A 24295-nucleotide genomic window follows, 5' to 3' on the forward strand; every position below is an offset into this window, starting at 1 on the left:
TTGTTATTATACTTTATAAAGTGGAACAAAATAAGGTGTATACAATAAATAGATTATAGGATCCTTGTTTCTTTTATTCAATTTAAATAAAGTTCAGCAAATTTAATCACCCATAAAACCGTTGAAGCAGAATTCAATACTAAGTAATTTGTTTTTTGGACGTGCTATTTAACCTTAGTGTAAAAATGAAAGAAATGCAATGAAAGAAAAATCTTTGTGGGAAAGTCATATAACTGACATATCAATAGAGACATCCATCCATTATCCAACCCGCTATATACGAACTACAGGGTCACGGGGGTGTGTTGGAGCCAATCTCAGCCCACTGCAGGGCGCACACATACACACATACCCACACACCAAGCACACACTAGGGACAATTTGGAATCTCCAATCCACCTAACCTGCATGTCTTTGGACTGTGGGAGGAAACCGGAGCACCTGGAGGAAACCCACGCAGACACGGGGAGAACAAGCAAACTCTATGCAGAGAGGACCCGGGAAGTGAACCCAGGTCTCTTAACTGCGAGGCAGCAGCGCTACCCACTGCGCCACCGTGCCGCCCCAATAGAGACATGTTATTGTTAGTTTTTACCAAGCTGGTAACTAATACAGGAGTACTTACATACTACACTTTCCATTTAGCACTATTAAGGCAAAAATCAGTAAGTGTAAAATCTTAAAAACTAGCAGGAGAGCATTATTTCATTTTGTCACCATGCACAATGATAGGGTCTAGGGTCTACCATATCAACACTAGTTAGAGTTGGCCATCAGAATAAGATTAAAGAAATATTCTGTAAAATATTTTGGTGTGTCATTGTTGCTGTTGGGGCATTTTACTGTTGCCTGAATCATTGTTAAGGTCAATGACATTGTAAACTATGTTAATTACCTGGGTATTCTGAATATAAACCTGGTTGCCTCAGCTAGAAAACTAAGTATTTTGCAGATGGATGTTATAGCCTGTTACTATCTTGACATGAACAAAGAAATGATTTACTCAATGCAGCATTTTACATTACCTTTCACACTTATTGGATATATACGGTTAAGTTGAAGATAGCAGTTAAAAAACATAAACCTGGGGATATCAACGAGCACAGAGAAATTGTCCAGGATCCCACCCAATACCTTTACCATCCTGTTTTTATCCATTCTAGATGAGGCTGCTTCAAGTGCCAGGCAGAGATAAATCAATCCAGTAATATGACAACTGTTTCACAAATAAAAGAGTGTTTGTTGTTCAATAATACAGTACTTGTTTTAGGAGATAATTGTATTAGAATAAAAGCTTATTCGGTGTAATATATAGTGTATAATCTTTACTGTATATTTGGCACTGGTTGTTTGTTCATCTTTAGGAAGAGTTCCAGAAATTTGTTAACCTAAATTTCCTGTGTCAATTTGTTTGACTTTGTATTCAGTTCTATTTATGTAAGATATAATTTGAAAGTAAAAATTGAGATGAAAGAAGAAAATGAAATCTTATAATTTATTATAGCTTAAGTTCCAAATATATTATCTTTATAAGCCCTCTTTGTTATTAAGGCAGTATTAATACTTAATGGCAGCATGATTTATGGAAGAGAAAAAAAATAGAACAACTGCTAAATTGTTACTGGCTGCTTGAGCACCCCTGCTTTGCAGATGCAGTCTTTTGACCTAATATCTGTTTGTCATTTTTCACAAATGGGCACTGCGCTGGATATCTGTGTTTTTGTGTTTTTTTTTTCTGAAAAAACATTAGCACTGAAAAGGATTATATGCAGGGGTGCCTCGAATGTTCATCCATAGCACAAGCCACCATGAAACCAGGGTCATCATCTGCATCTGTTTTCCCTCATGTCCAGTCAATTCTAACACTCCCATCTGGCATTTTTCCTTCTCTCCCTGCTACTTTAAAGTAAGTCAGGGTCCTTTACAAACCATGTGCCTGTTTTAATCCTGCATGGTACTTTGTAATAGGTCCCCACATAATTCTGTGTGTTTTTGTGTTTGCTTAAGCATGCTCCACTGTTTTCATCTAACATTTTATAAAGCTGTTGTTTATTTTATATATGTTTGTGTTACACGTTTTAGAGCAGTGTGCTGACTTTATTTAATTGTAAATTATTATCTTATTATAAGTTGCACCATAATACAGTTCTCAGTTTATTTTCAGTATTATTCATATTGTGAAATATTAACAATGGCCATTTTTAAAATGTAAAATAAATGATTAGTATTCAATAAGTGGGAAGAAGTGATGCAGGACAGGATCATACTCTACCTAGGTCAACTAGAGAATGTTTTAAGCATTTTTCATTGATCGTGCATAAGGCCTTTGAGCGTTTCTATATTTTTTAAATACCACTAGTGCTGAACGTAATCCTGTATTTTGAATTGTTTTACGTGGTTTTTTTTTTTAGAAATAAAGGTATTTTTTTAGGTTTAAAGGCACATTCTCTTCTACTAAATAAAGAAATATTATATAATTTTATAGAACATTAATGCTTGGTTAAGTATATTTTTTCAGAAGCCATTTATTTTAGCAGACAACCTTGAAGACTTTAAGTCACAAGTCCTTATCAGAGACTTACTAAGCTTCCCTGACTAAATCAATTAACTTTTCAATTCATCCTGCTGTAAATCAACATGAACTGATATAGTGTTAAGTTTCATAATTTGCTGTATTCAGATTTTCAAGTTATTTCTTTAGTTTACTCAACTGAATAAATCTTGTACTTTTTGAAATGTATCAAGCCAGAACTGTTTTCTTTAATAGGAAATAAATGTATTGATAAGATTGTGCTGTTGAAAATTTCTGAAATCCTCTGATCTCTGTCATTCCTTACTCTTTGAAAAACATAAGCAATATTTGTTACATTTTTTACATATTACTTTTGAAATGGATAGGTGCCAAGTTTCTGGGGTTTTTTTTGCTTCTTTCTATTCAGGTCATAAATTCTTAATTTGTGCTGCTCAGGTTGCTTTCTTAAATAATATGAATTAAATTAAAATGTGATTAATAACACAGGAGGTAAACAAATAATGTTTAGTAGGGAAAGATATAAGGATATAGTTTCTATAACAAGAATTTGAGAACAGAACTGATTTTTCTGATGTTCATTTAAATATGTCAGATTATTCAGTGTCAACGTAGTTTTTTAAATACAAGGAGTATTTTATACAGAAAAGAATGTACACTAAAAATTGATATTTAAAGAGTAATGGATAACAGTACCTCAGTTTTCTTGTTTTATAAACATTTCAGAACCAAGACATTTTTGGGCACAGTTAATATTACAAACATGGTTTACACTTTATGAGAAAGCTAGATAAATAAATTAACCAGCACAAAAATGTGCATGACTAAGTGTATTTGATGGTAAATTATACATTTTTCAACCATATATTAAGGTCAATATTTACATTTTGTAAATGCATGGAATTGAATTTGCATTGAATCAACATCAGGTAAGTCTCACCTACCAGCTCATACTTACTTTTTAAGTATTTAAAAACATAATATATATAACACATCTTTCATTACTAACATCTTTGCTTTGAATGTCCCATTTCAGTATAGCAGCATTTTCAGTAATTATTTTGTGTGTATTTTTTTGGGAATCATTTTAGGAGTACTACTAAACGTGGAGAATCTTTTGGCATAAGCAGAATTGGTAATAAAATTAAGGGTGTCTTTAAAAGTACAACTCTAGAAGGAGCCATGCTTCCATCCTATGGTCTGTCAGAAGGGGATGATGACTTGGTAAGTTTGGTATAAAAGAGAGGATGGGTATTGTGTGTTTTTTTTAACATACATATATTTGACAACTGTGTTTTGATAACATGTCTGAATTGTTTCTACACAGGTCCTCTGTTATCTTTCAGAAATACAATAAAAATCCAGTTATCTCTTTTCATTCCATCCCATAAGTTAATGCAACAAAAATGAAATACATAATGATATTTTTATTCTTAAATGAAAAAGCAGTGATACAGAGTGATGCATTCAGTTGTGTTTCATCCAAGACATTTTATGGATGACTTGTATGAAGTTTTGAAAAACCCCTATGTGGCACACACTGACTACTGTTGCAATTGTTATTGACTTTTGCTGCACCAAGGATCCTCTGTATCCAATCACTTTTCAGGGAGTGGATGTAGAGATCATCCACTCCGACAAGTACTTGGGGTCCACATTAGCAACAGGTTGGACTGATCTCAGAACACAGAGGAACTACTGTATATAAGGGCAGGGCATATCAGGCTCTTTTTCCTTAGGTGAATGTGGGAAGTGACATCCTTCATATCAATCTGATTTAAAGGGCAAGCTTAGTTATATGATGCACCGTGGGCACCCTGGAGGTAGTGTCGTGGAGAAAAACTCGTTCTCATCCAAAAGAAAACACTCAGAGGTTTTGGATTAGCAATCAGAATAAGACTTTATACCATAGAGCACAAAGCAGTCTCGGCTCAATGCAGTGAGCCCCTTAGTCCAGACTGCCCTCATATTTATTACAATTCCTATCACTAAACAACCTTGCTTTGTACATTGTTCATTACTGTCTGACCCCAAAGACACATCTCCCTCATCCTGTTGGTTTTCTTTTTCTACCAACATTTCCTTATGCTCATTATGTATAATTACTTTCTATCCATCTCTCGCCACTATTATCTTGACTCGAAGGACACACTTGCCACCTGGCACAGGTGGTGACCATCATCTAATCACCTTATCATATTCACTTAATTAGTTCCTAGTCTTGGGTTGATAAATATTAGTGGTTTTCTAGTTATTTAGAAGAATAAAAAGTACAGGCATGAGCCTTTAATAATTATCTCTTAAATGCCCTAAAGCTAGCTATTACAACATGTTTCACTTTAATTTGATTGAGATTACTTTGATACATAGATTTAAATTCTCTATAGTAGTAGCGAAGGAGAGAATTACAACAAAACTGCCATTATGAACAATGCTTCACATCCTCTCTCTAATACACTAATACTGTTCGCTTTCAGCCAGATAATGGGTCAGCAGAAGTGTGTCAAGAAATGCTACTGGGCCTTCTTTATTCCAACAGCAATATGTCTGCATAATGCCTCACTGTGAATGTGACAGCCAAGTCAGAGCTTTTCTTTCTTTTTAAGTTTTTTGCTTTATACAGCAGGAAAAATAAGTATTGTACCCGTCAACGTTTTCATCAATAAATATATTTCTAATGGGGCTATTGACATTAAATTTTGACCACATGTCGGTAACAACCCAAGTAATCCACATATACAAAGAAATCCAAACAAATAAGTCCATGAATTAAGTTATGTGCAATAAAGTGGAATGACACAGGGAAAAAAGTATTGAACACATAAAGATAAGGAGGTGCAAAAAGGCATGGAAAGCCAAGAAACCAGCTGAAATCTGTCAGTATTTAGAAAGTGATCCTGGCGCCCTATCAGTGTCAATTAATCAGCTGGTTTTATCTTAATTGATGGCCTATAAAAAGGTTTCTCATTATCAAGGTGTACAAAAGAAGCATCTCATGATGGGTAAAAAGCAAGGAGCCCTGTCATGACCTTTGCAACTTTATTGTTGCAAAACATACTAATGGCATTGGTTACAGACTTATTTTTAAACTTCTGAATTTTCCAGTGAGCACCATTGGGGCCATAATGCTATGTGGAAAGTTATTTCACCATAAAGCGGCCACGACCAGGTGCTCCTCACAAGATTTCTGACAGAGGAGTCAATAGAATAATCAGAAGAGTTGTCCAAGAGCCAAGGACCACTTGCAGAGAGCTTCAGAAAGACCTGAAATTAGCAAGTACAGTTGTTTCAAAGAAAACAATAAGTAATGCACTCAACTGCTATGGCCTCTATGCACGCTCACTGCGCAAGACTCCACTGCTGAAGAAGAAGCATCGTTTAAAGTTTGCTGCACAACATTTGGACAAGCCAGTGAAATACTGGGAGAATGTAGTCTGGTCAGATGAGACCAAAATTTAACTCTTTGGATGTCATTGTACACACCATGTTTGGAGGAGACATGGCACTGCACATCATCAAGGTGTGGGGCTGTTTCTCAACTTATGATACTGGCAGACCTCATATAATTGAAGGAAGAATGAATGGAGAAATGTACCGGGACATTCTTGATAAGAATCTGTTGCCATCTACCAGGATGCTGAAGATGAAACGAGGGTGGACATTTCAGCAAGACAACGATCCCAAACACACAGCCAAGGAAAGTCTTAATTGGTTTCAGAGAATATAATATAATAAAACTGCTAGAATGGCCCAATTGAATGCAATTGAAAATCTATGGAAAGAACAGAAGGTCAGAGATCATAGAAGATGCCCCTGTAACCTTCAAAATTTGAAGACAGTTTTTGTGGAAGAATGAGCCAAAATCACATCTGAGCAATGCATGCGACTAGTTTCTTTAAAAAGGCTTTAGTTGCCTCACATTTTTATGCAATCGTTTTGTTCACCCCACTGAATTAAAGCTGAAAGTCTGCACTTCAACTGCATCTGAGTTGTTTCATTTAAAATTCATTGTGGTAATGTACAGAACCAAAATTAGAAAAAGTTGTCTCTGTCTAAATATTTATGGACCTAACTGTACTTTAGAATAAAAGTAACACACAACATCCTTATGGTTCCTATTTAGTGAATACTTTGTACTGTAAATGTGTCCTTTTTGACATGCAGGAAATGCAGCATGATATCTATGCAAATTTAAATACATCTTGAAATTGAGGATTTTATTATAGATTGGGACCTTGCCACTCAGTTAGGTAGAAAGTACTACTACAAATTGGGCATGTTTTCAGCTACAATTAGAAGTCTTAACTATGGTTTCAAGTCATCTAAAATTATAAGTATTTTTACCTTAATGGTGCCATAGGTTTAATGCCTTCCAGTCTTGACAATATACCTAAAACTGAAAGAGTTGTTTTTGCCAGAAGCAGAGTTCAGTCTTGAAATTGTAATTATTAAAATATTTTATGTACCATACTTGTCATTATAGCAAAAATCGTTCAAAAAAATTTCTGAAAATGAATAAAAAAGGCATAGCTCCATCTTATATGATTTATTTTTAATAAGAGATAGACTTATGTATTTTACTTAAGACATACGTTTGGTATTTTTAAAGTTAAACATAGTTCTTCATGGTTATTCTGTATACTTATTTGCTACATTACATTGTGTTCTAAAGTGAAGCATATATTATAAATTTACAAAAATAACCAGCCTGTTTTTTCCTTCATAATGGAGCTAATGCATACCAGGGTCCCAACATGAAAAAAGCTTTCAGCCCTATCGAGTACATCAATTTTTCAAGCCAAAAATATTGTCAAGGATTGATCCACGTCTTGAGATCACACATATTTGGCAAAACAGCATATCCATGTCTTTTTAAGAAAGAAAAAAGCAAAAGGCAACATAAATTTATAAGATTTTGCTATTTTTAAAATAGACTGGCTATGCACTTCATTTCTCTGCATTTCTTCCTTCAAAACAACCTTTCAGGGTGCAAGGCATGGATTCACCTTTCAAAGTCCTCGCCGAGCACAGTTATTGAAATTGAATGATTATGCCCAGATATGAATTGTTGACTCTGTTCTGTAGACAACTAGGCAATAATCACTTAAAAAAGTCACGCTTATGATTGTTTGTTATTTCACAAAGATATTGCCCACTTGCACTAAAATGATAATGCACACATGTGCCTCAGTGTCTAGCAAAAGAAAGATTACAATCAAGGTACAAGAACTGAACAGGCATTTTAGGTATACATTTAATTTTAATCAGGTTCATGTTTAGTATAGATGTTTTAGCACAGGCAAATTGGTAGTGCAGAAATGTCGTTCCTGCCTCACAGTGCCATGGTCTACATGAAACTTGCATGGTCTCTCCTTGTGTTTTCTGATTTGTTGGTATCAGTGAGTGTCATTGAGGTTTCTCACTGAAAAATGTCCTGGGTTCTTTTGTTGCCATATCCTCAGCAAGAGTGACTCTTCATAAGTTAAAAACTGATAACTAGTTTGTGGTGATCCAGACTGTTTCTTTGTGGTTGGGCTCTATCACATTCTTCCTTGTTCATTTTCTAAATATTTTCTTTATTGTGCGTGCACCTGATACACTGCAGGAAGTGTGATGTGCAGGTGGCTTGGCTCTTTCAAAAATGTATATCATATAAGACAGAATATACTAGATGTAGGCACTGTTTAGGAAAAAATGATCATCTGATTTAAGCGCTCTTCTGTCTGTTGTTACAAGCCACTCCAGAACAAACAATAACTGCTCAAGAAAATAGTACCAAGAATCTGTGATAAAATGTATAATTTCTGGTTTACTCTGGATGTGAGAAGTATTTGGTACGTTTTTCAATTTTATGTATTTAAACACATTGGTACCTGGTACCCATTATCTCCATTGTAAAATGAAAGAGGTGGCCAGTTTATTTTTTAAAATTTACAAAATATACTTCACTTTAGAACAAAATTTCATGTGTCAAATTAATGTATACTGTTGTGAAGAAATAATTTTTATTTTAAAAATACCGAACTTTTCCTTTAATCTACTGTATTTTAAATCAGTTATTGTACAATTTTGCTTTGTTGCAGGTTGAAGAAGCAATAATGGTGCTTGAAGATGACTCACCTGTAGAGGCTATAAGCACCCCTAGCACTCCTCGTAACCTTTGTGCTTGGAAGATAACCATTCCATATGTGGACTTTGATGACATCAAGAAAGAAAGAATTCCAGTGTTTTGCATTGATGTAGAGAGAAATGACAGGAAAGCAGGTAAATGCAATATTATATTCTGTTTACTAGTAGGCTACAAGTAAAGTTTACATTACTTCATTGGATTAAAATATTTGTCTTGATACAATAGTTGAGCTTTTATGACAAGTGTTATTTTTCTATTACATCCTTATGTTACATTTGCCATTTATCTGAGGCTTTTACAAACTGCAGTTTATAAACATGTGGCATGAATAGATACAATATATAGATATATATTTTTGTTTCATTTATTTTCTGAAAGACTGTCCAGATGTCATGTGTTATGCTTCTGTCAAGCATCATGAAGTTTTCTTTATTATGCTGTTTCAAGAAGTGCCTGCCTCTTACCATATTTTCTCCTGTTTCTTCAGTCGACTGCACTTTATAAAGGGAATGATTTGCAGCATTTCTTCTGTGTATTTTTTTTTTATTCTTTCTACTTCAGTGTCTAAATCACCTATCAATTATTGTTTACATGGATTTTATGTTTCTGTTGTATTTGGATAAATTTGTTAAACAAATTACTGCATCTGCACAGTAATGGTTAGAGCTGCTTCCTCACCACCTTCAGAAGAGTGGGTTTGAGACCTATACTGGGAGCTTGCACCTTCTCTGTTTGTCCCCTGTTCATCTTGCATCCTAAACATTTGCATGACCGTTTGATGACTTAGTTCTCAGGCTTTAGCAAGTGCTCAATCTTGGACTGGCAGTCCTTGCTTGATTGCTTACTGACATGTTCCTGATGCTTCCAAGGTTTGCTGTGGTTCCTTTGACACTGTATTTGTAATTTTGCAGTCAGTTTCAATTAAAGGAAGCAGCACCTATTTCTATGTTAAGTGTACTTCTGTCCTGTCCTGTGTTTGTGAAGTATGCAATTTGACTTAACTTATTGTGACTATTATACAATGAAAACGTACATTTGATTTGAGTCTGTAACACCTGTATGGTACTTGTAAAGTTTAGAGTTATTTTTTATTTATTTATTTATTTTATTCAGTTTTATTCTCTCAGTCACATTCACGCCCCTTCCGATCTGACACTGCTGTTTTCAAATAAAGACGTGCTATAACAGAGGTGAACTCAGATGTGGATGAGGGTTCTACATCGGAGAAAGAGAACAGAAGCCCTCCCCGCAGGAAACGTCCACTCACACATAAGAACAACACAGCCGCACCAGGCATAAAGGCAAAACATGGCACCGTTTGGATGCAGCAAGAGGTTGGGCGTCATCCTGCAAGTCATTCTGCCCCACAGGTTTCCTTAAATGAAACAGCAGGGCTTACAGAGCTCACCAGTATATCGTGCAGAGTTGAGATTATCTTCCATGATGGTCTTTATATGAAAAACATTTATATGTTACTTATATTAAAAGCCACATCAAATGTTATTTATCTGTATTTATTTACTTATCTTCCTTCAGCATAAAGATACAAGTAGACTGCAGAGCTTCCTGTGTTTGATTGACATGAGCATGTTGATAAAGTACATGTGTAATGCAACTCCTTATTTAGGGACAGATCAATTACTCAAGTGCAACGTAAGCTTCCACTTTCAGCTATAGACACGTCAGTATGTGAGCAACTCTCCACATTATTGTTCAGATCTGATGGTGTATATGCCCAAAAAAAGAGAAGTCTGACTGTATTCTCCAGTATGCGAGTGACTCTCCACGCTACTGTTTAGATCTGACGGTGTATGTGCCCAAAAAAGTATAACTGCATTCTTGTACCATTGCAAGTGTCAGCGTGCCCAAAAAAGTCTAACTGCATTCTTGTACCATTGCAAGTGTCAGCATGGCACTGCCTGTGTTGATCAAACAGGAAACTCTGCAGTCTACTTGTAACTTGTGAGATATTTTCATATCTCTTTAAAGCTAAAAAAAAAAAATAATAATTAAGCTGGTTGATCAAAAGGCATGACCCAGTTGACCTTACATTATAGGACAACTCTAACAGCAAGAGGTAGTGAATGACTCTTTATGGTTTCTGTAGCCAGCGTGCACAGTAGTGTCTAGAGTATGTTGAGAATGAACTAATAAACAAACAAACATTTTGTCTTTGGAAATCCTGTAGCTAGGTTTGGTTGCTGATATAATTGGATAATTGAGAATGAGAAGAATACGTCATGTTTGCAATTAATGAAATCAAAGCACTGTACACCATTCCTATTGAAGAAGTGCATATGAAAAAGTTCAACTTCTTATATACCATATAGCAACCCATGGGACACCCTTGCTTAAAGTGTCTGTTATTGTAAATAGTTAACTGAGCAGAAAATGAACTGATCAGCAAAGGTATAAAGTTACAGATAACACATTTATTTTCAGTGTTTCATGCAAGATTAGTGTATTGTTTTTGTGTTGTAAAGTGGGGAAAAAAAGGAAAACTGGTTAAAAATGACATCTTTTTAGCGTTTTATGCAAGATTAGTGTATTGTTTTTGTTTTGTACAATTGTACAGTGGAAAAAATGAAAGCAGTATCATGCAAAAATTTGGGCAAGATATTTGAGGTTTCAGATTACTTGTACCAATGTCTCAGACCTTAATTAGCAAGTTATGGCTATGGCTTATTCACAGTCATTGTTAGTAAACCCCAGGTGATGCAAATTGCAAAGCTGTATAAATTCTCTGACTCCACAAACCGTTTCCAAACTATCAGCAGCCACGGGCTTCTCTAAGCAGCTGCCTAGCACTATGAAAAATAAAATAAGTAATACTCACAAAGCACAAGAAGGTTACAAGAAGATATCAGAGTGTTTTCAGTCAGCTCTTTCCACAGTTCTTAAGGTTAAGAGTGGCATTTAACAGGGTGGAGGTCAAGCTGGTTTATAAGACAAAGAAAACTTTCTGAAAGAACTGCTCACTGGGTTGATAGAAAGGCAAATAAAAACCCATGTTTGACTGCAAAAGGCCTTCAAGAAGATTTAGCAGACTCTGGTGTGGTGGTGCCCTTGTCTACTGTGCAGTGATACCTGAACAAGTATGAACTTCATGGTAGAGTCAGCAGAAGAAAACCTTTCCTCCGTTCTAGCCATAAAATTCAGTGCCTGAAGTTTGCAAAAGAAGATCTAAACAAGCCTGATGCATTTTGGAAGCAAGCGGATGAAGTCAAAACAGAACTTTTTGGTAACAATGTGCAGAGGTATGTTTGGAGAAAAAAGGTTGCCAAATTCCAGGAAAAGTACACCTCTCCAACTATTATTCATGGGGATGGATCGATTTTGCTTTGGGCTTGTGTTGTAGCCAGTGGCACAGGAAACATGTCATTGGTAGAGGGAAAAATGGATTCAAATAAATACCAGCAAATTCTGGAAGCAAACATTGCACCATCTGTAAAAAAAAAAAAAAAAAGTTGAAGTTAAAAAGAGGTCCTACATCAAGGTAATGATCTGAAACACACCTCAAAATCTTCAATGGAATACCTCAAAAGGTACAACTTGAAGGTTTTGCCATGGCCCTCACAGTCCCCTGACCTAAACATCAGTGGATAAATCTCCAAAGAGCAGTGTGTGCAAGGTGGCCCAAGAAGCTTGGAGAATTAGAAGCCTTTTTGCAAGGACAAACGCTCGTAAATACCCCAAGAAGAGAAAGACTCTTAGCTGGCTACAGAATGCTTTTCCAAGCTGTGATACTTGCCACAGTGTGTGTTACTAAGTACTGACCATGTCAAGTGCTCAAATATTTGTTTCAGGCTTTAATTTTGGTATTTTGTACCTGTGAATGACGGAAATAAAAATGTAATCTTGCTTAAAATATTTTTTAAAATGTGTCATCTTTAACTTTATGCTTTTTGGTGATCAGTTTATCTTCTGCTCACTTAACATTTTCTCAACATCATCCTAGAATCAGAATCTGAACTTAACACAATAGCAAATTATTGACCCCATTACCAAACACAGAAGTAAAATATTTTTTTTGTGCGTGGTGCAATGATAGGTCTGTAACGATAAATGCACAATAATTGCAATCAAGTGCAAAGACAAGAAAGATGTTAGCCCCCTAAGCACTGTTCACAAAGTTAGAACTGTCAATGTCACAGGAAATATGGAAGTCATTAGTCCTTGCACTGTGGTACCCTGCAATAACACAAGTGGTACATCTATTGTGTGGATCAGACATTGAAATTCAACCCTAGAATACAGTGATCCCTCGCTATATCGCGCTTCGCCTTTCACGGCTTCACTCTATCGCGGATTTTATATGTAAGCATATTTAAATATATATCGTGGATTTTTTGCTGGTTCGCAGATTTCTGAGGACAATGGGTCTTTTAACTTCTGGTACATGCTTCCTCAGTTGATTTGCCCAGTTGATTTCATACAAGGGACGCTATTGGCAGATGGCTGAGAAGCTACCCAACTCACTTTTCTCTCTCTCTCTCTTGCGCTGACTTTCTCTGATCCTGACGTAGGGGGTGTGAGCAGGGGGCTGTTCGCACACCTAGACAATATGGACGCTCGTCTAAAAATGCTGAAAGATTATCTTCACGTTGCTATCTTCTGTGCAGCTGCTTCCTGAAGCGACATGCTGCACGGTGCTTCGCATACTTAAAAGCTCGAAGGGCACGTATTGATTTTTGACTTTGTTTTTCTCTGTCTCTCTCTCTCTCTCTCTCTCTCCCTGCTCCTGACGGAGGGGTTGTGAGCTGCCGCCTTCAACATTTTTGTACCGGCAGTGCTTTGCATACTTAAAAGCCAAACAGCCCTATTGATTTGTTTCCTTTCCTCTCTCTCCTGACGCGCACTCCTTAGAAGAGGAAGATATGTTTGCATTCTTTTAATTGTGAGACAGAACTGTCATCTCTGTCTTGTCATGGAGCACAGTTTAAACTTTTGAAAAAGAGACAAATGTTTGTTTGCAGTGTTTGAATAACGTTCCTGTCTCTCTACAACCTCCTGTGTTTCTGCGCAAATCTGTGACCCAAGCATGACAATATAAAAATAACCATATAAACATATGGTTTCTACTTCGCAGATTTTCTTATTTCGCGGGTGGCTCTGGAACGCAACCCCCGCGATGGAGGAGGGATTACTGTATACGTGAAACAAAAAATATATCAGAAAATTCTGCAAAGAAACATCACATGAAGAGCATGTACTAAATCTGTATCAGTACAGCAGTGGACACTAGACATGGCTTTTCTTTTTGAAAAAATTAAACCTTTTTGGCACGTTTTTCCGGGATTAACATAATGTAAAGAGGCTGCATATTGTCAGAATTGATTTCCAGTCACAAGCATAACAAATGCACTATGGCTATGCACAAAATGATAGTGCACATGAAAAATAAAGAGAATGGTGTTGCTGGGAAGTGTGGTGGAAAATAACTAAATTAACTTGAAATATAATAATAACTTCATTAATGTTATACAATATGTCAAAATTGTAATCAGTGTCCATTCATGGCACAGCTAGTCAGTTTATAGTTGTGCAGCTATAGAAATTAGGGAAGATACAGAGAGGAAACTTCTTAATAAGCCCATAACACAGAAAAATGATTTAAAAACAATCATAAATCTTGTGGGGTGTTTTGTCAATGCTGGAAAACTAACCAACTTCTTTTGTGTCATCCACCAAATTAATGATGGAAATTTTGTCAAATTTGGCAACATAGTGAAAAAGGAAAACCACAACGGACTGAGTACAAAGCACTTTGATGATTCAGTTTTTAAAGTGAGCCTGTTAAATCTGTGTTTCAGAGGCCTTATAGTATAAGTTCTCATTGTCAGCAAGTCCTGAATGCATTTACACTGGGTGGTTTTCAGTCTAAGGGCACTGACCTTTTGTACTTACTTTAGGATGATAATAGCATTGAATGCCTAGCTAAAGCCAGTAAACAGCAATGTTACATAAGCATTATTTTAGTCAAGGTGGACTAGTGATGCACAGTGGGCAAATGTATGTTAGTTCAGTATAATTGGTATGCTGGATTTGACACAGGCAATGATAAAGTACATCATGATTATAAGAATCAATGTCTCAGGCTATTCAAGCATTTGATTGTAGATTTCTTTTGAACTGGAACAGTGTTGGTTTTCTTAAAGGAGTTGTTGATGAACTGAATATGTCACAAAAGATCTCCCATCCAATAGCATGTGCTTTGCAGATACAGTTGGGAATTCTCCTTGTACCTGCAGCTTTCTTCATCTTCATATATGGACAGTGTGAAACCTTCGGAGAACTAAGCACTTTGAGCAAAAGAAAATTGCTATATAGATAAAGTGTATTACTCTTATTATTATTAATTTTTTTTATTGTTTAGTAGGTCATGAAACTGAACACTGGTCTGTGTACAGAAGATACCTTGAGTTCTATGTTCTGGAGTCCAAACTGACTGAATTTCATGGTAAATATAAACCCAGAAGCACTTTCTTCTTTCTAGTCGTCAAGTATCACACCTTTTTAAAGTGTTTGAAGTTTCCTTTAAGTTTGTTCTGAACCACATGTTAAAGCTTCCTTTCTGATTTACTAATTATCTGTCTCACTGAGTAACAGAGTTTACCTTAAAGTATGTATCTGTGTCTTATCTTTAATTGTGTTTAGACATGTTGCATTTACAAAAGTCAGTTTTCCTTCATTTATTTTAATCCTGACCCATTTCTGAGAAATGTGTTGCCAAAACTCTCAGCTGCAAACCGATCCAGAGAGAACTGAAGATCACGGCCTGATGAAGCAAACAGGTCAACATCATCTGCAAAAAGCAGTGACCCAATCCTGAGTCCACCAAAGCGGACCCCCTCAACGCCCTGGCTGCACCTAGAAATTCTGTCCATAAAAGTTATGAACAGAATCGGTGACAAAGGGCAGCCCTGGCGGAGTCCAACTCTCACTGGAAACGGGTTCGACTTACTGCTGGCAATGCAGACCAAGCTCTGACACAGATTATTCAGGGACCGAACAGCCCTTATCAGGGAGTCCGGTACCCCATACTCTCGGTGTACCCCCCACAGGATTCCCAGAGGGACATGGTCGAATGCCTTTTCCAAGTTCACAAAACACATGTAGACTGGTTGGGCAAACTCCCATGCACCTTCCAGGACCCTGCTAAAGGTGCACTGTAAAAAATGAAATCTTAACAAGCCAGACAATCTTGAAAAGAGATAGTAGATCTTGTTTTTCTTATTTTAAGAATAACTGACTTGAGTAGATTTGTATGTGTAAGATATATAATCTCATTTTTAGAAAATTTAACAAGTTAACAAGTTAAACTTTCTCACTATGTTGGCAGATAATTTTGCTTGATTCTAGTACCTTTTTCTTGTTTTGCTTGTTAAAAGAGCTTCTGGGTTCGATGCTAGCAGCTTCTCAAGTTTGCCATTTTGAGTAGAGAGCTGCTGTTATTGTTAATATTATACAATAAAAACATACATTTGATTTACGTCTGTAACAACCGCTGTAAATTTATAGTGCTTGTCAAAGTTAGCGTTCACGCTCGCCCTGATCTGACACTGCTGTTTTCAAATAAAGACGCGCAATAACAGAGGTGAACTCAGATCGGAGAAAACAGAAGCCCTCCCCGCAAGAAATGTCGACTCACATAAAAGAACAACGCAGCTGCACCAGGCGTAAAGGCAAAAGTCCGGCGTCATCCTGCTAGTCACCTGTCTTCAAAGAAACAGCACAGCTTACAGAGCTCGCCAACGCTACACTGTCCAGATCTAAACACTAGCATGGTGTATGTGCCCAAAAAAAGTCTAACTGCATTCTCGTACCATTGCTCGCGTACTAAAGTGTCAGCAGGTATTTTTCGTGGCATTACACGTGTAATTTGTGAGCATGCCCTTGACGATCAAACAAAGGAAGCTCAACAGTTCACTTGTGACTTTATGCTGTAGGAAGATAAGTAAATAAATCAGCTCGCATGTTATTTATTCGGATATTTATCTATCCCCTTAGCTGTTTTTATATATATATTATATAATAACAGTTATAAAGACACTTGTTCATGTTAATTGCAGTCTCAATTGTTAAAAATAATATTTTAAAAGGAGCATCCCACATGAAAATACAACGATCTGACTGACTGACAGTGCATACTACTTTATATGGTTAAAAAGAAAAAAAAATAACACTTTCTTTCCAGCAGGGAATCGAACTCGGGTCTGTAAGGTGTAACAGGCCTGCTGTGCACTAATTGGCTAAGCAGTCTGTGTCAACTATCCGCGACTTAGTATGTATCGTGATCGTGATTGAGAGAGAATAAAAGTGAAGAAAAAAAAACGGAAGCTTTTACAAGTCCTGTAAATGTACACCGTGTGTTAGAGACGCAAACCAAGTGTATGTGTGTACTGTATAATCTATACTAATAAAAGGCAAAGCCCTCACTGACTGACTCACTCACTCACTGACTCACTCATCACTAATTCTCCAACTTTCCGTGTAGGTAGAAGGCTGAAATTTGGCAGGCTCATTCCTTACAGCTTACTTACAAAAGTTAGGCAGGTTTCATTTCGAAATTCAAAGCGTAATGGTCATAACTGGAACATATTTTTTGTCCATACACTGTAATGGAGGAGGCGGAGTCACGTATCGCGTCATCACGCCTCCTACGTAATCACGTGAACTAAAAACAAGGAAGAGATTTACAGCACGAGTCGCACGCGGGAACGAAGGTAAATGACGTTAATTTTTGACTGTCTTTTAATACTGTGTAAGCATACATATTAACACATGTGCAATTAAACGTGTGCATTTACGGGGTGATTTCTCAGGCTTAAAAGCTCACCTTTTATCAAACGCGGGAACAAAGGTAACTGACGTTGTTCACTGTCTTTTAATACTGTGTAACCATACATATTAACACATGTCCAATTAAACGTGTGCATTTACGGGGTGATTTCTCAGGCTTAAAAGCTCGCCTTTTACTAAAAAGGTAAATACAAAACTATTTTCAATCAGTTTATTGAAACGCTCCCGTTAAGGATTGCAATAACATATTCGCGAGATAAAAGAACGAAGTAGGGGGAAATGGAGGAACAGCCGCAAACAGCGAAGAGCAAAAAATTAATTAAACAATTGAGAACGGAGCGAGTTAAGCATACAAGCATGTTCATAAGGGAAACAAACCACGGTGTAAAACGTAAGTTTAAATAAAGTTTATAGAAACGCTCCCGCTGCGGATTGCAATAACATATTCGCGAGATAAAAGTTTAATGAGAAGACACGAGGTATAAACGAACCACACGCCGTGGCGCAACGTTAGGGGCAACAGTTTCAACCATTCTATGATCTGCTTCTCGCAACTGAAAGACGGCACATGGCGGATGTTAGCCGACTTGCTCACCGCAACGTTAGGGGCTTCAAGTATGGCGCTGACGCCACATCTCAGTGCCAACACTTTGCAGACTGTACTTAAAAGACACGCCCTCCTCACTGGACAGTTAAAAACACCAATCAAACTAACGATGACATCAAGTATTACCCAATCAAAAGTAGGAAAGGAGGCATCTTCATAAAATGCGTGTGGGATGATTTGCATGAGACGCTGCTTTAAAAAAAAAAATGATTACAAAAATACGGGATAAATCCCGTCCAGTATTGATTCAAAACGGGACGCGCAATTTCATTGTCAAACGCGGCACGATTCCGTATTTTAAAGGACGGGTGGCAACCCTACATGGCCAGGTAACCACCCATACAATCAGATTGTGATTCAGACTAGGAATGCAATGAATGTAATTACCCCGATCTACATACAAGGCGAAAGTCTTGCAACATTCAAAGATGATGGTTTGGGATAATTAGTACTTATTAAGTACACCATGGAACATAAAAGAGCTTATGAAGCCTTGAACCGAAAAAAGCAACATCTCAGAGATCGTACAAAAAAAAAAGGAGGTAATGTCGTTTTACTCGCTGTAGATTTTAGTGAAACATTACCAGTTATTCCACGAGGGAGACCAGCAGATGAACTCAACGCTTCTTTAAAATCCATGCTTCTCCCACGGTCGGTTATATGTCGCGTGTTCTCGGGTAGGTACACCAAAAAATGTATACATTTAAGCATGTAATGGGCAAAGAAAAAATGAGGTATACCCGAAGGCACTGCAGTAGTACTCAATGTAACTTTACTTCTTAAATGTTAATGTTTTACTGTTTAATAATTTATACGCTTCTTATATATTGTTTAAATTCTTTTATCAAAATACCAGTGACAGCGCAATGCACGATAACATGGAGTGAATACACCATACGCATCTGCCCACGGCCGCCCTGGTGTGCGCAGATAGGAGTTGATTCCAAAATAAAATAAACATAAAAAGAGTAATACAATCATCACCCATAAAGCGGATAGCAGACGTGACGTATTATATGTGTACCACATTTCAAGTCAATAGGTGAAACAGTTTGCAAGCTACAGGTGATTTAAATATCCTGGACAGACCAACTAAAAGCCACGGTAGCAAATTATACAAGAAGATTTTACTGTTTAATTATTTATATTTATATGAAATGTGCTTCTTATATATTACTTCATATTCTCATATGATAATGATGTTAATGTTGTTTATATTGATTTCTATGTTATTGTAAGTGCATCTATGTGTGTATATGTATGTATGTATGTATGTATGTGTATATATATATATATATATATATATATATATATATATATATATATATATATATATATATATATATATAAAAAATATATGTGTATATGTATATATAATATATCTGTATATGTGTGTATATGTGTGTGTATATGTATATATATATGACAGCAACACTCATAACAATGACAACACAATTACATTGACAATCATGTTACGTTATTTTTAAAATGTTTCCTTTACTTTTTCATAACCTCTTTAACAGACTACTTCTCCGCTGCGAAGCGCGGGTATTTTGCTAGTATTAACAATAAAAGCAGCTCATTACTGAAAACAGCAAATATAGGAGTGAGTCAGGATCGAACCGGGGACTCTTGATTACACCGGGGACATTTGATTACAACTCAGCAAATGTTACCATTACTCTACGGAAACTGTTGTTTTTTCTTTAACCTGTTGTGAAAGTGTTTACTTGATCTTTGGACTTAAGGCATCATATATTATATAGTTTATGCCTACATTTTGTCATTTACTACTAAAATATGAAAAATGTTTCTGTTTTAAAAATGTGTTTACACAGATTACTGTAGAAACGGAACACACATGAAATGCGTGTGTTCCAAATAACGATCTATTATTTCCACTCTAAAACTCTAGCAGTTTAGTCACTCCCAGATAATCAAACAAGGCATGAGCTGGGAAAACTTAGTGAACGTTCTGCGACGGTGGGGGATGGAATAGCCGGCTGCTTGCTGGCTCGTCTTAATCGGCACATTTAGAAGACAAAAGAGAGGTGAGAACAGTTTTAAGGTGGGCCGGATCTACGAGTTTTTTCGTAGACTTTGGTAATTCTAGTGTTAAAGAGGGGAACCACCACCCCGGTCTCCCAATCCAGAGGCACTGTCCCTGATGTCTATGCAATGTTGCAGAGGTGTGTCAACCAAGACAGTCCTACAACATCCAGAGCCTTGAGTAACTCTGGGCATATCTCATCCACCCCCGGGGCCCTGCCACCAAGGAGTTTTTTGGCCACCTCGGCGACCTCAGTCCCAGAGATGGGGTAGCCCACTTCTGAGTCACCAGGCTCTGCTTCCTCATTGGAAGGCATGTTAGTGGGATTGAGGAGATCTTCGAAGTACTCCCCCCACCGACCCACAACACCATATACAGTTGACACTGCACTGCTTCCCCCTCCTGAGATGCCAGATGGTGGACCAGAATCTCCTCGAAGCCGTCCGAAAGTCGTTCTCCATGGCCTCCCCAAACTCCTCCCACGCCGAGTTTTTGCCTCAGCAACCACCAAAGCCACATTCTGCTTGGCCTGCCTTTACCTATCAGCTGCCTCGAGTCCCACAGGACAAAAGGGTCCTGTAGGACTCCTTCTTCAGCTTGACGGCATCCCTCACCGCCGGTATCCACCAACAGGTTCGGGGATTTCCGCCACGACAAGCATCGACCACCTTATGGCCACAGCTCCGGTCAGCCGCCTCAACAATAGAGGCACGGAACATGGCCCATTCAGACTCAATGTCTCCCACCTCCCTCGGGAGGTGGTCGAAGTTCTGCCGGAGGTGGGAGTTGAAGCTACTTCTGACAGGGTGCTCTGCCAGACGTTCCCAGCAGACCCTCACAACATGTTTGGGCCTACCAGGCCTGACCGGCATCCTCCCCAACAATCGAAGCCTACTCACCACCAGGTGGTGATCAGTTGACAGCTCCGCCCCTCTCTTCACCCGAGTGTCCAAGACATGACCACAAAGTCGATCATCGAACTGAGGCCTAGGGTGTCCTGGTGCCAAGTGCACATATGAACACCCCTATGCTTGAACATGGTGTTCATTATGGACAATTCGTGACGAGCATAGAAGTCCAATAATAAAACACCGCTCGCGTTCAGATTGGGGGGGCCATTCCTCCCAATCACACCCTTCCAGGTGTCGGTGTCATTGCCCACGTGAGCATTGAAGTCTCCCAGCAGAACGGGGTGGTCCCCAGAAGGTATGCCCTCTAGCACCCTCTCCAGGGACTCCATAAAGGGTGGGTACTCCAAACTGCTGTTCGGTGCATACGGGCAAACAACAGCTAGGACACACTACCCTCTCTTCTTCCGGGGTGAACCCCAATGAACAAGCTCCAATTTGGGTGGCAATAAGTATGCCCACACCTGCTCGGCACCTCTCACCGGGGGCAACTCCAGAGTGGTAGAGAGTCCATTTCCTCTCAAGGAGATTGGTTCCAGAGTCCAAGCTGTGCGTCGAGGTGAGTCCGACTATATCTAGCCAGAACCTCTCGACCTCGCGCACTAGCTCAGGCTCCTTCCTCTTCAGAGAGGTGACATTCCACGTCCCAAGAGCCAGCTTCTGTAACCAAGGATCGGACCGCCAAGATCCCTGCCTTCGGCCACCACCCAACTCACACTGCACCCGACCTCCTTGGCCCCTCCCATAGGTGGTGAGCTTTTTGCAGATGATGTTGTCCTGTTTGCTTCTTCAGGCCGTGATCTTCAGCTCTCTCTGGATCGGTTCACTGCTGAGTGTGAAGTGGCTGGGATGGGAATCAGCACCTCCAAATCCGAGACCATGGTCCTAAGCCGGAAAAGGGTGGAGTGTCCTCTCAGGGTTGGGAGCGAGATCCTGCCCCAAGTGGAGGAGTTCAGGTATATTGGGATCTTGTTCACGAGTGAGGGAAGAATGGAGCGTGAGATCAACAGGTGGATTGGTGCGGCATCCGCAGTGATGCTGGCTCTGCATCGGTCTGTCGTGGTGAAAAAGGAGCTGAGCTGCAAGGCAAAGCTCTCAGTTTACCAGTCGATCTATGTTCCTACTGTCATCTATGGTCATGAATTATGGGTAGTGACCGAAAGAATGAGATTGTGAATACAAGCGGCTAAAATGAGTTTCCTCCGCACGGTGTCTGGGCTTTCCCTTAAAGATAGGGTGAGAAGCTCAGTCATCCGGGAGGGGCTCAGAGTAGAGCCGCCGCTCCTCCGCATCGAGAGGAGTCAGATGAGGTGGCTCTGGCATCTGATCAGGATGCCTCCTGGACGCCTCCCTGGTGAGGTGTTCCGGGCACATCTAACCGGGAGGAGGCCCCAGGGAAAACCCAGGACACGCTGGAGGGATTATGTCTCTCGGCTGGCCTGGGAACTCCTTGGGATTCCCCCGGAAGAGCTAAAAGAAGTGGCCGGGGAGAGGGAGGTCTGGGTATCTCTGCTCAAGCTGCTGCCCCCGCAACCCAACCTCGGATAAGCGGAAGAGGATGGATGGATGGTGTTGCCAAAACCAGTGTATGCAGTGTTGCCAAACCCTTGGAAGAGCTTGCTTGCTTTCTTTCTTTCGTGAGAGTGGTGAGTGGGCGGAGCTCTGTGAGAGCGGGAGAGTTTGAAGGTTTGTGATTTTACTGTTTGTTTTTCCTGCTTTTTTGTTCTTACTTGTTATTCTGTGTTTGACTGTTTATCTTTTTGTTGGAGTGGTTTATTCTGAGGAAGGCCAGAATGGCCTCCTCAGGAGGGGTCAGTTTTCGGAACGGTGATTTCGAAAAACTCACCTGACAACATAGAGTGAAGCTAATGCCAGAAGCGACCTGTTCTCTGGAAGAATGTGTATTGGCTGTAGGAAATGTAATAGGCTGTGACAATGTTTGTTCAGCCTCAAGGGTGAGCAGTGCGGTGGTTGTTTGTTGCTATAACGGATTTTGTCCATAGATTGGTAGAAAATGGAGTTGTTATAAAGGATACTTTAACTCCCATAATGCCTCTTACAATTCCAGCAAAAAGATTACCCTATCTAATGTACCTCCTTTTCTATCTAACGAGACCCTTGAAAGAGAGCTATCTCGCTATGGACAGTTAATTTCGCAGATTAAACGTATACCTTTAGGATGTAAAGCACCCCAGTTGAGGCATGTGATGTCTTTTCGGAGGCAAGTTTTAATGATTTTAAAAAATACAACAGAGGAGTTAAACGTAGCATTGAGTTTCCGAGTGGACGATTATGAATACGTTATCTTTGTCACCTCGGAACCAATGAAATGCTTTAAATGTGGCAAAGCTGGCCATGTAGCTAGAGATTGCAAAGATGTTGTTAAAGCTGCAGAATCAGGCAAACAACTGACCACAGATGAGACCTCCAACCGCCCTGGGGATCAGACAGATTTGGCAGAGAAGGCGTCTGCAGTTAATATCACGGCAGAAAGTAGCGGTGGGATCACTGTTGCTCAGAATGAAGACGCTGCTAGCGATCAGACTGCGTTGGTCCAATTGATCAGCGATTCGCTTAATGCCGATCCCAAACTGAATAGGGATAATGGAAATCAGGACCTGTATTAGAGTCTGAAAACACTGCTAATGAGTCGGGTGTCTTGGAGGTATCGGACTCTGCTACAGAATCAGTGGTCCCAAGCATATGGGGTGATATGGACATGGAATGTATCGGCTTCGACAGTACTTTCAAAACACCAAAGGCTGTTAAAAGTCACTGTGGGGAAGATGAGCAAGTTGCTGCTAAAAAAAGAAGCTTTGAAGAGACTGCAGCTGTGGTTGACACAGAAGTGTCCTCGGTTTCAGATTGTGGGGAGAACGGTTATTTAACTGATTCCTCTGTTGTGCCAGAAAGTAGTCAGGACACCACAGAAGGGTGGGGAGGACGGTTATTTAACTGATTCCTCTGTTGTGTCAGAAAGTAGTCAGGACACCAAAGAAGGATATGGATTCTACAGAAATAGAGCCTTTCTGATTGAAACAAAGGGGAAACAAAGTGGATGTACAGAACTTTTTTTCAGATGTTAAATTATTTATTTTCTCCGTTAAACAGTTAATGAAGCAAAGATCGGGTACTGAGGTTTTTTCAGACAAGGAGGGGTGGAGGCTTAGAAGTATTTTTAGAAAGTTACGTACCTCTGCTAATTTAACAACTTGTTAATAATGGCTCAAAATTCAGCATTTTTTATATTACTTAATGGTATTATATC

At 38.8% G+C, this 24295-nt stretch overlaps 1 protein-coding gene across 4 annotated transcripts in view; it reads left to right on the forward strand.

Annotated features, from left to right (window-relative positions):
• snx14 (sorting nexin 14) overlaps window positions 1-24295 on the forward strand; it is a 187031-nt gene that overhangs the window by 103306 nt on the left and 59430 nt on the right. For 2 of the 4 annotated variants that reach the window (XM_028797482.2, XM_051925279.1), the window contains 3 exons: window positions 3622-3754; window positions 8614-8794; window positions 15037-15120. In XM_028797482.2, the coding sequence (XP_028653315.2) occupies window positions 3622-3754; window positions 8614-8794; window positions 15037-15120 (398 nt within the window). Of the gene's footprint in view, window positions 1-1750; window positions 1907-3621; window positions 3755-8613; window positions 8795-15036; window positions 15121-24295 lie in introns of all 4 variants that reach the window. The other 2 variants (XM_051925277.1, XM_051925278.1) reach the window with 2 other exon arrangements.

The sequence above is a fragment of the Erpetoichthys calabaricus genome, chromosome 3 (assembly GCF_900747795.2).
Source record: "Erpetoichthys calabaricus chromosome 3, fErpCal1.3, whole genome shotgun sequence".
NCBI lineage: Eukaryota > Metazoa > Chordata > Cladistia > Polypteriformes > Polypteridae > Erpetoichthys > Erpetoichthys calabaricus.